This window comes from Thermobia domestica, chromosome 9, assembly GCF_964235325.1.
Source record: "Thermobia domestica chromosome 9, izTheDome1.hap1.1, whole genome shotgun sequence".
Taxonomy (NCBI): domain Eukaryota; kingdom Metazoa; phylum Arthropoda; class Insecta; order Zygentoma; family Lepismatidae; genus Thermobia; species Thermobia domestica.
In genome coordinates this window covers 170324342-170342162 of record NC_137462.1, presented here as the reverse complement: position 1 = coordinate 170342162, position 17821 = coordinate 170324342, and the positions used below count along the sequence as shown (strand labels likewise).

General features: G+C 35.5%; 1 protein-coding gene across 4 annotated transcripts in view; it reads left to right on the top strand.

The window, feature by feature from the left end:
* The window catches only part of Grp170 (hypoxia up-regulated Grp170 co-chaperone protein), a 181522-nt gene that overhangs the window by 15939 nt on the left and 147762 nt on the right, over nt 1-17821 (top strand). For all 4 annotated transcript variants that reach the window (XM_081772184.1, XM_081772182.1, XM_081772185.1 and 1 more), the window contains exons 2-3: nt 6823-6953; nt 15720-15985. In XM_081772184.1, coding sequence (XP_081628310.1) covers nt 6823-6953; nt 15720-15985 — 397 coding nt within the window. The remainder of the gene's footprint in view (nt 1-6822; nt 6954-15719; nt 15986-17821) is intronic.

Sequence of the window (17821 nt, the reverse complement as noted above, 5' to 3'; positions counted from 1 at the left end):
TAATTAGTAATAACAACAATTTAAAACATAAGAAATGAAATCAGCCAGGACTCACACAGTACACGCACTATCTCTACATTTACAGATGAAATTAAGAACTTTTGTCGGACTGGTCGTATGCGGGACTGAATCCTGAATTTCCCAATAGAAGCGGAAAAGCTAACCACTCACTCATGTGTGTTGTGCTTGACTTAAATCTATTTCGTAGTTTTTCTTTTCTTTCCTTTTTCTTTCTTTTTTTTTTAAAAAAAAAAGAAAGGGAAAGTTCCGTAATGACATGTTGAATTCTTGTTAAAAATTCGGAAACCTTCAGGACTGGGTAAACCGTGATGATGGTTATATATTCCAGAGCCTTGGAAACCAAACGCTCAGATGAACAGTATTACGCATATAATCCATGAACAGAAAATTCAGTACTTTCCTGACTCTAAACAAGCTTAAGGAACAGTCAGTGCATTACAGAATTTGGGACTTTACCGATTTTGCAGGTCCGAAGCACCTGATAGGTGGTAGCAAATTATTACGTATGTAATAAATGAATAGAAAATACATTTTCAACATTTCTGTTCCATTTCAAAGAAGTTTCTGTAGGGGTAGCAAAGGCGGAAGCAAGAGTTACATTAACAAATTTGGTGATTTTTGAGCGTCCTATACAAAGATTGCATTTTTTTATAGTCTTTTAAAGTAATACGTTGAATTGTAATAAATGAATGATTATTTTTCATTGTTACTCTAGTACGGATGTTTATGAAAGTCTCGGAAGTCAGACAATAAACTTATAGGCTATAACAGATTGACGAGGGAATGATATTTATTCATTTAACAATCACCAGATGCAGCTTTGAGGCTATTTTATACTGGATATCTAACAACAATATGAAAATGATTTGGGAAGGTATCGGCCAGGGCCTGTTTTAGTAGGTACCATCCCGGCATTTGCCTGGTAGGACTGAGGGAAACACTGGAAAACCCCAATCAGGATGGTCGGCAGCGGGAATCCAACCATGACCTCCAGAATGCGAAGCCAACGTTGTAGCACTTGAGCCACTTGATGTACGTAATGAACAAAGAGAAGAACGTTACTTTTGAGAAGACTACGGCGTCGAAACTTAAATTTGTTTTGTGCGTTTGTTCAGTAAATATATTGTCATCTTCCCGATCTATTATTTGTTTGAACTCACACACACAGTACAATAAATTCTATATGTCATGTAACAGTTTTTCCTTGTTTTTGTAATTTTTAATTCACAACAAAAAATATTGCTTATAATGCATATGAAAGTTAAAACTTAACTGCAACTTATTATATACATGAATTAATTTTTTGGGATTCATAATAATGTGTTACGAATTAAAATTAATTGAAATACGTTTTCGAAATTCATGTTTATTTTCGAGGTTTTGTATTATCTGCATCCACTACTACTTAAATGAGTTTTTGTATTGTAAAGAAGCGAAACAAAACCTGCTTTATCAATTTAAAGCATAATTTGAAAAAAAAAAGTCCAAAATTTCCCAAGCAAAAGAGCGAAGCAAAAAAACCGAGCCCCCCCCCCCCCCCCCGCAAAAAAAACTTTTTTTCCAAACCCTTGCATCTCTATTTGGGATTGAAATAAGTTAGCGACTGGCAATCAATTCAAAATTCAAGCCCAATACATTCACTTATATGACATAATTAACATTTAATATTAATTCCTAATGTTTTATCTTCAGTTCGTGACTTGTATTACGTGAGAAGAAAGATTTGATTTAAATAAAAAAGATCGATTTAAATTTTAAAAAATCAACAAAAATGATTTAAAAAAAAATTTTTTTTCCACCCTGGTCACTAGTCATCTCAGACTATGGATTCGATAGTAATATGTCATTTTTTTTACTAATATATATTTTATATTACACACATCTTATTTCTCACATTCTCTTAGGGGCGTTAGGAGGGTCTTAACTCCACATTGTAAGTACTGTGTGTACCAATTTTGGTCAAAATTTCTCCAGGCATTCTAGAATTACGCTGAAATATCCATGCATACACTATATACAGAATTGTCCAAAAGTGTGTAAACACCCTTCTAGTAAGTGGTAAACGCTACAAAATATAACCAAATTAACAATGTAGGCAGGAGATAGGAATGGGGGATACTCTTTGAGAATACATTACAATGACGAATTTTACACAGTTGTCTTAAATGGAAACAGCATTGTTATATATAGTTTAAATAGCACATTTTCATAGAAATTGAATGGCACTGTTATTTTTGCTTTAGCACTAACCATTTCGAAGTTATGACTGTTTCTTTGCTGTGTCTCCAACAAGAGAGATTAGTCATATAGCAAGAACCACGCACTGTTATAGCGTGTGTTCAATGTTTTTCTTGTACCGGTCGATTGTCACGTGCATTTCCAGTTCCTACTGATGCAAAACCTTGCGCCAAGTAACGGCTGGAATGTTGAAAAATGCATTACTTGAAATGCTGAACATCTCTAATTTTCACCGTATATACTACGTACTTCATACGGTCCCAACACTACTAGTTCAGATCAGGGGAACAAAGGGAGTTCCACAACACCTCGTCGATTAGTCTATGCATTAGTAACTGCTGATCGAAGTACTCACGGACACAGGTACTGTAATGAGGTGGGACGCCATTGTTTTCCAAACGTAGGGAATGACTCATCCTCCGACAGGAGTGAAGGAAGATGCAGTTTTCTAATATGTGCCTATGATTCATCCCATCAGTCAGTGACGAGTGGACCCCCAACGGGAGTCCTCCTACACGCCACATCATCACCTTGCCGGAAAGACCTGTGCATGCGTTAAACCAATCCAAATTACTATCCGACCAGTAGCGCACATTCTGTTTAATCTCTCCCAACACGTAAAAGTACATCAGTAAACATTACGTAGTGTGAGGTTTTTTCGTAGTTCTCTATGACCCATTGACCACATTCCAGACGACGATTTGCATCATGTTCTGTAAAGTGTTGAAGTTTCAGCTACACGTGCTTCTGTTGTGACTTTTACTGAGTGATGCCAACTGATCCACAGTTGTTGCCTCGTCTCGTCACCGTGTGAGTAAGTTACCTGCAACGATACAAACAGTCATAACTACATAATGATTAGCAGTACAGCAAAAATGACTAACAATAAACAAAATAACAGCAAGAATAAATTTGCTATTAAAATGACGTATCATATGCTGTGGTTTTCATTTAAGACAATTACGTAAAATTCAAGATGGTGGACATTATTGGGATGTGTGCCAAAACATTTTCCCTCATTTCTTTTCTTTACTTATATTGTTACTTTGGTTATATACAGTGTGTCCCTGGAGGAAGGAAAGAAAGTTCATATCAACATGAGTCCTAATCTCAACGGTTTGAGTTACAAGTTGTGAACCATTTTTGTCTTTATGTTGCGTATTGTTCACCCTTTATTTAATCTGCAGAGGTGGAACACAGCGGATTTGAAATGATGATGGAATGACCTTTCCAGTGATATGCAACATGCGGCGGTGGTGTATTTGAAAAGGGGGTTATACAGGGAAAGTTAAGATTGTGTAAGGGAGTTGGATGGCAACACTGGTTCCCAAATTTTACTTATATCTTGCCTTCCAAAGACACCACTCTCACACGTTGCATACCAATTCCATTACCTTTCAAATCCAGTATGTCTCACATCTGTAGAAAAATACAGGGTGAGTAATAAACAACATGAAGTCAAAAATGGTTCAGAACGTGCTAAGGACTCAATTTCTGCCATGGCCACGTTGGAAGTATGCCATGTTGCTCCGTCTTGTTGGAAATAACCTCAAATAACTGCGACGCAGTTCTTGATCGTCCAGCTGATTCACAAATTCACTGAAGATGTGTAAGTAAACTTGTGTGTTTACTGTATCTTCAAAGAAGATGGGTTCAATGATACGCTGTCGGGAAATTGCACACCAAACTCGCACCTTCAAGGGATGAAGTGGAATCTCATGGTACACATGCGAATTTTCGGCGGCCCACACCCGAGTATTCTGCGAGTTCACATAACCGGAGAGATGGAGCCAAGCTTCATCTATGAACCAAGTATAGTCTAGGATTCCTGGATTATCATGCAACAAAGCTTGCAACCAATGACAATACATCACGCGCTTTTACCAATCTGTAGTCTTCAACTCCTGGACGACTGTAACGCGATATGGAAACAGCTTGGCTCTTTTGGGGTTCTTTGCACAGTTGACTTTGACATCCTTACCTCTTGTGATAATCGACGCAGGCTCTTCTTAGGGGACTGCAAAAGACGTTGCCGCACATTCTGTACTGTCTCCTCGGACATCCGTGGACGCGCGCCTCCATGTCCCGTAAGCAACGTTACTGTTGTTTCGAACTTGTTCACCAAATGATGTATTGATGATTTCGATGGTCCTTTATGGCATCCAAATTCACGGCAAAATTCACGTTGAACGGTCTGATACCATCCCGATATCCAATATTTTTTAACAATGAACACGAGTTCCTGTATGGTATACAGAACCATCCTCGCGATGCAGCGACTCTAGTCACACTAACGCACGCGCACCACGCCAAGCAGCACTTCCCCTGTCGCCACCTATCGTCTGTTTTGACGTGTGCGCTTCTGTTCAACCCTTTCTCGTGTTTAGCATGAAACAAGGTACGCGTATTGTGAATTTCATTTTCTTATGTACATTTGTTCGGAAATTATAACGTTTTTTTCGGGTTCAAAACTAGTTGGACGCACTATATATATATTAAGAAAATTGGTCCTATGAACATGGCATATTCGCAGTTTTAACGAGGGACGAAAGCGTGCGTGGGAGGAAAAAGTTCAAGGCGATAGATATCAAGAATCAATAAGCTTAGGAATGACGGTCTAGAGGGGAAGCTGGTGTTCAATACGTAGTTACTTGGTTCACATGCATAGGTGGTGCTGTGTTCAAGATATTACAATACAGGAGTGCGGTCATTGTGCTGCTAGTGTTGAATAGTGCAAGAGGCAGTACTAGACTAAAACATGGTAAGCCGCGAACAGCCCGACGCTATTCATGTACGGTCGGGCAGATGGCAATGGGCGTGAAGCAGTAAGATTGTCAGGAGCGTTTTCCTAACCATCATACAGGATGTTTACAGCAGTTTATCGGCGCGTGTGTGAAACAGGGACCGTATTACATGTCACTGTAGATGCTGGTCGACCCCGTAGTGTACGAACACCTGCTATGTACGAACGTATGTTAGAAACTTCGAACAATGAGGCAGATACGAATACGAGGGAATTTAGCCGTGAAACACATGTTAGTCACATGATTGTGTGGCGTGCCTTACATGAAAATACCTTGTACCTATACCACCTGCAAAGGGTAAAAGACTGACAAACGGATTTTCAACCACATGAAGCATTCTGTCAGTGATGCATTCAAAGGCCACTACCGTCATGCTGTTTCAGGGATCAGTGCTGTTCACTGTCGAGGCCACGTTCGGAAGGGATGGTATCGTCAACATGCATTACAAACACATGTGGGCAGATGCACATCCCCATGGTACAATTGACACTCATTGTCAACATTAATTTGGACTCAATGTATGGTGTAGTATTGTCCATAATCAACTGATCGGCCCATACATGTCACCCCGAAGGCGGAATGGAGCACAGTATTTGGCATTCCTGCAGATTACACTGCCCGAATTAATGGAAAATATTCCCCTAGCGATTCACCACAACACGTGGTACATGCGTGATGGAGCTCCCGCACACTTCAATGTAAATGTCCTTAGGTGATTGAACAACAACTTTCCAAGACATTGGGTTGGGCTTAAGTCGAGTGCATTAGAGTGCCCGGTCTCTGGACCCGAATCCGTTGGATTTTTATCTGTGGGGACACATGAAAAGTGTGGTGTATGCTACTCTTGTCAACGATGTCGACGACTTGAAACAGTCGCCATGACCCAGCTATCTTTGTACGGGTTCGCCAATCTATGATCCGGCGTTGTCATGGATGCATTGCTGTCCATGGCGGACACTTTGAAGATCTTATGTGATGTGCCCTACAAACGTACATTTGCGTCTGTGTATGTCGATATTTACCTCTTCGAACTTCTGTTCTCACGCGGTTTATATGTATATATATATATATATATATATATATATATATATATATATATATATATATATATATCGATTCAGGAATCACCTTCCGACATTTGTTACGTTAATTAAGATTGACTTCAATATTTCACGATTATGCTTCGAGATCAAGGGAGACGGTGGTGATGAAGGAAGCTGGAATTTAACAAGTGACCCCTTGCACTAAAAGTGAGTACTCTACCATTGAGCCATCGCAGCTGCGCGCATACTCTCAAGATAAAATAAGATCAGCCAGTGTAAATCCTGTGGTGTCTAGTTTTCATATTCTAATAAGAATTGCTTACTTTTACTAACTTCGCTATGGTGAATACGTGTACATACTAGAGAAGTTCCTGATATTTTCGAATGCTCTACATCGTGCAACAAATTTTAGCGAATGCTATTTCAATCCATACATATATGCTTGAATAATGGAACCTGTACTTCATAAAGTATTGTGTGCTACTCAATATGGGTACATTATTGTTGTAACTTATGAACCAGTAAGAAGCGTAGCGAAAATGCGTAGTATGTAATTATGCAAATGGGGGAAGGGGTGACACGTATCTTATAAGTTCCTCAATGGTCTGTTTCCAACCCTGTATAAAGTTTTTTTTTCTTTTATGCTACTAAGTTTATTTCGTATTTTAAATTTACGTATAGAACGAGAACCTAAAATATCTTTTTCTTTTTTTCAGAAATGATTGCTGTCCAGAGTATGTGTGTGTTTCTTCTAGTCTTGGCTTGGACCAGTGTCCTTCAAGTACAAGGATTAGCTGTAATGAGTATAGACATAGGGAGTGAATGGATGAAAATTGCCATTGTTTCTGTGAGTATACATATACATGTATAATAAAATTCTGTATTTGTTGAAGAGCCCAAATACAGAGTAATTAAGGGCAATTTTACTGAAAATGGGCAGTTCTAACTAAACATTTTGCAAGTCACATTATCAAAATGCACATGAATATTATTTCTATCGTGGTAAATAGGATAGAAGGGAGAATTGGGCAGTGAACTTCATAAAAATTTATATATTACATTTCAGTATACCTTCTATGGGATTTAATTAACCCAAATTTTGGGTGGGTAGATGTTGGTCAGAAAAAAAAGCTTAGATGAATTTTGAGAGGGTGTAATAATGATAAGAAACCAAAAACTGATTTGGTTAAGAAATGACATATTTGAAACAGATTTTCAGGTTTGTGTATGTTCTGGTTTGAGTTACAATAAATCGTGCATCTGATGTTTTGGTTTGAGTTACAACAAATCGTGCATCTGTTAATATTTTGATACAGATTTTTTACTGCTGCTTAAAAACATCATAAGGATCGTGCCGTGAAGAGTAGCAATCTTGAATCCTCACTGTGAGAAAGTTAAAATTTGTACCTCCCCCACGCATGCTTCGGGAGTAAATGGGTGGTATACCTTAGGTTAACATTTTTTCTTAGAATTCATTTAAATGCTGTGCTATCTTTATCTTTTGTGGGTACACTTCTGTTTCATAGTGCATTGTGCTTAAGCTATTTTCTTCAACTTAGACCTCCAGTGGCCGTTGCGTATGCCAATAGTGCTGATGCTGTAATTAGGACCTGTTTGTCAATCCAGAGTTCCAACACATGTTCTATTGTAATAGTTATTTAGCGTTAGTCTTATTACTTTCTCCTATGTTTGTTTGAATTTTAGGGCCCCTTTTTTGTAAATAATGTTTCTGGCCAAAGTTTTGACCGCTTATAGTCTTTTTCGTATGTGATACATAATGAATTAAGTTCACAGGACAATATACTATGCTATGGGCAATAACTGGAAGGCTTGAAAAGGCATTCAAATATCTTTGAGATTTAGAAATAAGTTACTCCTTATTATACGTAAACTAAGGTATAATTTTTTTTTTTTTTTTAGGCCACATAAAACTATTAGTTTTTAAGTGGAATACAAGTTATGTACACCCAATGACATATGAAAGCTTGAGTTTTCTTTATTTACACCCAATCACCCACTTTTTTTTTCTGTGCACCGGCAATGGCTTTTATCATTTTGCATCCAATAATCTCCTTGGGGCTAATTGGGTGGAAATCAGACCAACAACAATAAAAATGGTACAGCATCAAAAGTAAAGATGGCGAAAGCTTGCCATTCCCACAGTAGGTGCAGAAGAACCTGTAACATACAATCAGTTCTTAAAAACTAGAAAAGGACGTATAAACTGTGAGGGGGGGGGAAAAGGCTGACAAAAACGTACCTCCCAATTCCTCCCATCTACCCTACTTTATGTAAGTGGTTTGGACAAAAGGAGGCTTTGCGCTTTTTAGAAAAACCGAAACCATTATTTGAAAATTTTCAACGAACCTGTTCGAATTTCTTTCAAGAGTCGCTTTAGGTTTCTATCAAAAGCCGAATATCGATTTTTCTAGTAACTGGTTTCAGTTATATATATATATATATATATATATATATATATATATATATATATATATATATATATATATATATATATATATATATATATGTGTGTGTGTGTGTGTGTGTGTGTGTGTGTGTGTGTGTGTGTGTGTGTGTGTGTGTGTGTGTGTGTGTGTGTGTGTGTGTGTGTGTGTGTGTGTGTGTGTGTGTGTGTGTGTGTGTGTGTGTGTGTGTGTGTGTGTGTGTGTGTGTGTGTGTGTGTGTGTGTGTGTGTGTGTGTGTGTGTGTGTGTGTGTGTGTGTGGAAACAAACAGCTGGAATGTGCGTCATGCAAGAATTCTTTCATTTGTTATTGCTGTCATATTACTGAACCGATAGTTCATCCAGGTGCAGTCAGCGTTTTCTTCACCTTATATTCTACCTTGTAATGTACGAAATGACAAATTTTGTATGATATTCTTGCAGTCAATAAGACATAAAATGAAAAAAAACTGACAATTGTGTATATGAGAATGTTTTATCATCTTATAACTTAATATTTTCATCTGTAGAGGTACTGTAAATGTTACATATTGTCTGCTAAAGTATGAAAAATCTACTTCTTGAACTGAAAAACAGATTTTTGAAATATTTTCATTAAAAAAAAAATCCAGATTTAGATAACTTGGATAATGAATTTTATGTAAGGCATCGACGCACACAGAAAATTCGGTCTGCAATTCAGGAATTACTCTCAGTAGCAAAAAGAAAAGGATGTTAGAACAGAAGATAATTTCAGATAAAAATGAAAGTTGATTTTTAAAAAATAAAGATTTTATTTTTATTTCATCGGTTTTCTGTTACTGAATTTTGTTTGTTCCTTTCACGTGTTTTATTGCTTTCTTCTAAAAGTTATTTTTAGATTTGTTCTCATATAACATGCCACTAAAAACTTCTGTCGTAAAAATACATCGGAATTTCAGATGTAAAATGTTGTACTTCGGATCCTTAGGTGTTTTCCTTTATTATATAAAATGACAAGTTCAGATTGCGAATGTTGTTAATAATGGTTACTTATGTCTTACAGAAATACATGCAGGTACTTATATATCTAACCTACCAGCAGTATGCAATTTTCAATTTGAGCTCTCATCCTTACTACATCACATCGAACGTAATCTATGCATTGGCCACTTGGGGGAATTATACCTTTTCTGCCACATCACGTCTCAACTTTACAGTATCTTCTTGTCAGCATAATAATAATAATAATAATAATAATAATAATAATAATAATAATAATAATAATAATAATAATAAATTTTCTATCCACATCATCAATCGCCGGACCTCCTGCAACCCCTAAATTTCCCATCTTACAACCCACTTCAGCACTTCAGCTGTACATTCGATCACTTCTTCAGTATAAGTATTCATAAAATCTTAGAGATGGGAAGACACCTACATTACCATTCCCTCCGCGAATTAGCCCTAGTCTTAATCTTCATTATACCGTAATCTCTGAACTTAGTCCGTTTTCCATTCATGAGGTTCCCACCGACCTAGAAAACCTGGAAAAATCGGAGAACTTTAAGTACGGATTTTTTACTTTTCAAAATACATTATTTTAAACCTTTATTTTCTACAGCAGGCATTTCTTAGAAGTGTGTGAATAGAGGGCGACTATTGCAGCTAGAGCAGGTAGTTTAACGTTTTCTTTCTAAAAAATGTTCTAGAGCAGGACTTTCACTGGCAATATCTATAAAGATCATTTACATTCATGTTTCGTACAGTTACTGCACCTTTACATGCATCGAGAACTAGCGAGAGCGTTTTAGAAGTTTGTAAACATTATTGTAGCAAGCAAAGCTCAATTAAGGTAGATATCTTAAAGTGGAAATCAATGTGAATTATGTCGCAATTCGAAAATTGTTCTGGTCTATTACAATAGACGTAGTAGGCAGGATTCAAAAATATTTGCCCGAATACTCGTTGAGTTGTAATAAAAAAGGAAACAGCCTGGATTGGCATTACTATATAAATTGAATTTTGAGGTTTTGCCGTACCCAGATGTTTGGTAGAAAATATTTTATAATAAAAATTAGTTCGTTTTGCAAAACTTCTGTTCCTGCATATACAATACATACATGTACATACAAAATAAATGAAATCCCTGATTAGAAAAATACAGTGACTTTTAACATTAAATATAGCCTGGAAATTTGTAAATTGTGACGTTAGAAAGTCAGAGAATTCGCCTTGTAAGTGAGAACTCTTATACACTATTTTTATAGTTACCACTTTCTGTTTTGATTTTCCAATATTTTTACTATCATTTATTTAATTCATACTTCTTTGCATTCTTTCTCATTATTTTTATTACCTTTCTAATTATTCCTCATAATCTTTTAATTTTTTGTGATTTTCTCTGTTTTTGTTATATATATTATTTCTTGTCTTTCCAGTACTCTTACCAACCAACTGGTCCGGTAAGTTAGTCTTCCTCCTACATTCTCTCCATTTTCAACCTGGCAGCACTATAATATGACTGCGTTCCAGTAACCCATTGTATACCCTAGCTACGAAAACTTACAATTCCACATTTATCGTACAGTGTTGCAAACTAAGGACTGAACAGAATCACAAACATCAAAAAACAAATTTTTGAGAATTCTACAAAAGTAATTACACAAGCTACACAGACGGAGTAACGCACGTCCGAAGTACCTTAGTGTGGATCATATGATATATTTCGAATAAGTAGAAATAAAGTTACAAGGAATTTGAAAATTTTACTTTTTGGATCAAAAGATCCCATATATTTCAATCAAAAATTTTCCTGTAGGCCTTATATCTGGAGATCTACCTGTAGTATAGCCAAATCCAAACTTAGTTAACTCAGTGTGATGTGCTTATTCCATAGAAAATACGAAAACTCGATTTAGGACCCATTCAAGAATTTTATGGCCCCTAATCCAAAAACTAATTATTGCCCAAGATCGCAGTCTTTTGATTCATTTTTGGTTTTCCTAGTTTCCTTGTTACAAAGGAGTGATTCCACTTCAGATCGTCCAGGGTGGTCCACACGACTGTCTCAGATTTAGTTTATTTTTTTAAAATAAGACCTGGTGTTATGATCTTCACATCTATAGAGAACCATCTATGCAATTGGATAAGGTACTTATCTAAGCAGTTTTCCAAAGTAAAGTGTCTGGAAAAAATTCAAATTTACAATCCTTTGTATTTTTGTTGCTATTCATTCGAAATCCATCATATCATGATCATAGAATTAAACACTAAAGTACTTTGGATGAACAATGCCCGTCCGTCTCACTTGCGTTATTACTGCTGAAGAGGTCACCAAAATTTGGATGTTTGTGATATTGTAGCGTGTTTAGTTTGCAACACGGAATAACAAATTTGATATTAAGTTTCCCCCCTTCCAATATTTGCATTGTACACAATGTCAGTGTTTTTTTATCTCTTAGTTTAAATAGGCCAGTCAATGAACGGTCGAATAAGGAAAAAAGTTATGGAAAGCTGGAATAAATGTTATTTTCTTCATAAAAGTGTCCGTAACAACATACTAATTTTGCACTCCTCTACCATCCCGGATTTGGCCTCCATCTTGGAAAAATGGCGCCAAGAATGAGTTTTTTGTAAATATCTTGCATGACAGCATTTTGAAGGAAGATATGATATTACAAAACAATAATCTACGTTAAATTCTCTACAAGATATGTTTTTTATCTTTCTTTTTTTTTTAGAATACACCATTTAGATGCTATAAGTGTGGCTAATTACGTATTTGTCTTTCAGCATAGCTTTGTAACAGAACCTTAACGAAAATTTTCTGATTCTGTTTTGCTTTAGTGATTAATTTTATAAAATATAAATTAATATATTTTTCATTCATTGCAGGTGTGACTAAAGATAAATAATCAGGTCTATTATAATCCGTAGGTAGTGACTTGGTAAACGGAAGATATAAAACTTGGAATGTTGCGAAACTTAAATTTGTAGTTCAATTTCTCCATGTACCCATTTCAACCTGGAAGAGTATACACTTCTTTCCATTTGCCATATAACTATTTCAGTTCTCTTATTGAAACAGACGTTAGTTAACACTGGATTGATTTTGCTTAGATCCTCAAGTGTTATGCTTGACAGGCCTTGTTGACTATCTCTATTTTGAAATTTTTGTACAGAAACATGGCTACAATACCCTACAAAGGATGCTGACCGGATCTACTTCAGTCTTATGATAGATTGATTTGAAGTGGAATCATCTGGAGTTGGAGTAACACATTAAATTCCTCTCATACTGTGAAAAGTATTAAAACCATCCAGAGAAGAAATATTGGCATCGGCGTTGTCAAATGCGAACTGCGTAAATGAATTGTTCGCGGATAAGTCTTGAGGAGCACGAGAGCTGAAACTTGAAAGAGCTGTCTCAGTATATGATACACACAGTCTTAACGGAGAGAGAACATTAAGAGCCATACTTTTAAGATGCACTGCAAGTCCTATTTGCAAGAAGTTAAAAATGATTTTGCTCTAGCTACTGCAATTATGGCGTGAGAAAGTGCTATTCATTTTCGTTCCCATTTTTTTGGTATTCCCTTCTTGTTTTTCAGGATACTAATGTCAAGAAGGCATTTTAGGGTCCCAAGAATGAATGAATTAACATCATTCAAAAGATTATCTGCTGATGAATACTCACCGAATTTATTATCCTCAGATCTGATAGCTTGAGCAATTATTTGTCCGGCTGTTATTACGATTCTCAATTTCTCTTCGTCCATATTCTTACGCTTTTGACGATCATAACATGCATCCGTGAGTGTTTTATGTCCTGTACCACGGAAGTAGACTATAGGCTTTATATATATATATATATATATATATAAAATCCTATCTCCTGAGTATTAATCTTTCAGTTTAGTTCTTTTGTTTTCTTTTTTCAGTTGACAGTCTGCACATTCATACTCTTGAAAAATTTCATTGAATGAAAATTGGCATCTTCCTTGTTAGTTTCAAGGTAGTTGAAAGCATGAGCCATAGCATCTGAAATAACATTATCTTTCGAACGTCCACGTTCCATTCCAGAAAAAATCTTGTAGAACTTTTCCATGCATGAGAAATGGTATCTGGCTTCAGTAGCAACTAAATTATGAACATTGCCAATCCTAATACAAACTTCATTGCCCCATTTCTTCTGTCGGTTGCTTCCATAATTGAGTTTTTAACTTAAATGGTCTCGACGCGATATAAACTCTCACGCTAATTCACAGGTTTTTTACTCTCTCTTTAAAAATTCATCTGATGTACATTGTTCACAAAAGAGACAGGCTTCTAGAAAATTGAAGCGTAGTACTTCACCTACCACCGAATCGGCGTAGGTGATGAAGTACGTCGTGATAGCAACCTTTTCCTACTTCTTATTTTTGTGTAAACTTTTTGCACTTTTCATGAGCTTTTTGCACTTTTCAGCCCTTAATTTGGCATTCCTTTCCATCTTTCACTTTAATACTGCAGTCGACTAATGTTTTCAAGTGCTTAACACCACTGAGAAGTCTCTCACAGATAAAACATTTTTCAGCTGACGACATCTTACACATAGATGATCTAATAGACTTGATTACTTATCCTTAGTCTCACCTGCAATGAATGAAAAATATAGTACTTTATATTTTATTTAAAAAATCACTAAAACAAAATAGTATCAGAAAATTTTCGTTAAGGTTCTGCTGCAAAGCGATACTGAAAGAGAAATGCGTAATTAGCCATGCCTATAGCACCTAAACCGTATATCCTAGAGAAAAAATGAGAACATTTGTTGTTGAGAATTTAATGTAGATTATTTTTTGTAATAACATATTTTGCTCTAAAATACTTTCCATGCAAAATATTTACAAAACACTTAACTAATTTTTGGCGACATTTTTCCAAGATGGCAGCCAAATGCAGGGTGGTAGAGGGGTGCAAAATTAGTATGTTGTTATGGACACTTTTATGAAGAAAATAAAATTTGTTCTAGCTTTCCACACTTTTTTCTTTATTCCACCCTAAATCACCCTTTATTGACTGGCCTAAGAAGTTACAATGGCATATCAAGATATATATATATATATATATATATATATATATATATATATATATATATAATATGGTCCATCCTGTACGTACTTCATACGAATGACGCATTGGCATGACCAAAAGAAACATAGAAACGAGAATCAAAGAACATTTCACTAACAAGATATGAAGACTGAGCAGTCTTGGATTTAATCAAGCATTTTATAGGGTTTGTCAAAACAAAAAATTACGGAAGTCAGTCTGAAACAATCAACGTCGTTTATAGATACAAGTATTTTTGAGTTATTTTTTCATTAGAACAAATAAATTGGGGATAAATTTCGGTAAAGTGAGCCTAGGTGACCAATGGAATATAATTATAAATGACCATAATGTTTAAGTTTTCAGTATTTATTTACCAAAACCATTCTTAATTCACATAGGTACAGTTCAATAATGAAAATGATCAATTTCATTATTGATTCCACTAACGTCAGGTTTGAAGTGTCTTTAGTACTTGACAGAAAACTAAACAGTAGACCTCTAAAGTGTAAATTTTTCAAGAGTTGGTTACTTTCTTAGTGGAACCTGGTAACAAAGACAAAACATTCTGTAACTGTTTACAAATTTTAAAGACAACAGCAATCTGTTTTGTCGTTGAAACAAATTTCCAGTGTAAGTAGTGTGTATGTTGAAATATTTACAGCCCACAGTCAGGTAGTCTTGTAGTCTTCAGTCCTTATTGTTTGATTCAAAATGATGAATGTACGATGAAGTGAAATTGTAGGTAACAAATGTAGTGCAATTGGAAGTTGCGTTCCTCTTCATAATCTTATGGGAGAGTAGTTATGTTTTTTTTTTGGGGGGGGGGGGGTGGAGAGGAGGGGTCTCACATGAAATAATATTCTGTCATCATTACTGTACACACGAAGGTGCAGCTGATATTTTGAGATGTGAATTTTCTGCAGTGAAGTATTTTGTCCATTGATGAAAGTAGTGACTGCTAAAACCATTCTTAAAAATTTCATTAGGACGCAATAAGTGGTAACTTAAATTAATTATTATTGAAATTGAATTTGCTCAGTGATTAATATTTCTATTCTGTTAATTGTATCTTCATTGTATCTTTCAATAGCCTGGTGTACCAATGGAAATAGTATTAAATAAAGAATCGAAACGAAAGACTCCAGTGGCTATAGCGTTTCGAGATGGGGAGAGAACGTTCGGCGAAGATGCTGCAAACATAGGAGTAAGATTCCCGAAAAATAATTATGTGTATCTCTTGGATCTACTAGGAAAGAAAGTAGATAACCCAATAGTCAAACTGTTTCAAGAGAGATTTCCATATTACGACATTGTTCCGGATCCTGAGCGGGGCACTGTAGTGTTCCAGCATGATAGGCAAGTATTAATCACAATAAAAATTGTGAGATGCTTATATTTGTAATTTGTACATAAGATGCAAATATTAATTACAGTAAAAATTTTGAGATGCTTATATTTGTAATTTGTATATTGCAATTTGAATTTGTATATTTTAGAAAGAAAACAAAATATTGTATGTAAATATACCAGCGAACGTTAATTTCCAAAAAGAATTTACCAAAAACCATTGTATTTCAGCTTTATCATTCAAACGAATATAATCACTTTCAATAAAAGTAAGCTTAAAAAATATGCTCTCTTATAGGTTAATGTTTAGTGTACCGCAATGTGAGAATTCCTGTTTATTCCAGGCAAGAATAGATGTGATTCGGACATCACGTTAAAGTTGATTCATGCACGTTTTATCTTAACTTCTGTACTGGAAATAATAATAATCATCATCATAGGTTCTTTCATTATTGGCAGGTCACTTGGCGCACAGCTAACCTCTTCGTCTTCACGTATCATTTTTCTGTTTTGATATCGTCCATCAGCTGTGGAGCCTCCTTAGCCCTCTCTTTCCTAACACCATATTCTCAAGGACGTCCCTCATGATCCAGTCTTTTTAGCCGATTAAAAAAAAAAACAAAAAAAAAACTCGTTTATATATGTGTTGTACGTATGTTCAAACATAGCTCTTCGACACAGGTGCACCGATTTTAATGTTTTTGTTTGTTTGTTTGAAAGAGTATTCTTTTCCGGTTGTTCCATGTAAATTTCATGAGGATCTAACCATAGTTTTTAGAGCTAGACCATGAAACTTCTCAATGGCCTACAGTGTTCATACCATTATTGTGTGTATGATCACACATAATTTCGAAATAGGTGCATCAATTTTATTCATTTACTTTTTGTTTGAAAAAGTATGTACTCGTGGTGGTTTCATATAAATTTCATCAGGGTCTGATAACTCATCGGAGCTAGACCATGTAATACCTCAACGGTTGATAGTGTTAATATCGTAATTAAGCGACTTCATTGTGTGCATGTTCATGCGTAACTTTAACACAGATGTACTGATTTTGAATATTCTTTTTGAGTTTCAAATAGTATAATCTCTCGTAGATTCTGTATGAATGTTATAATGATCTAATGACAGTCTTTGAAGTTGGACCGTGAAACTCCTCAACAGCTCAGTCTTAATACCATCCGTATATTCACATATAACTTGTATAGATTGATTAAATATATATTCATGTATATAAATTTGGCCTTGCATGTTTTATAGGCTGACACATTTTATATGGAATTAATGCTCCATCTTTAGGTATCTAACTGAGCTACTAGGATTACGGAAAGTGAAAAAATTAATTGTCGGGGAAATAGGTAAATCTTTATCAGGGAAACCAGTTTACAAAAATCTGTGAAAACTCTGTTCTGGATTTCAATCCAGATGGCAGCAGCAGTTCTAACTCAAATTATTTTCCATAACTTTTTCTCAATTTCAACATGCAAATATGGATTAGTAACTTCAGGAAAAAGTTAATTATGATCTTATTTGAAGTTCTTCCATTTTTTATTAACTCTTTTCAGTGTGAAATTGTTTCACGGCTATATCTGGAGTTAGCTTAACAAATAAACAGGCTACTGCGAACAACAAAATATTGGCAGAATTTTTAAGAAGTAGGTAGGGTGTAAACATTTTGTTTGATAAACTGGTTTAAACGTTGGAAAAGTCCAGTTAAGGATGATCAGCCGCGAGATTTGAATTTGTAATCTTGTCAACACGAAGCAAAAATGCTAACTTCAGACGAAAAAGTTTACTGTTTACAAAAGGAATGTTATAAAATTACTACTTCTGTGTGCTTTTTG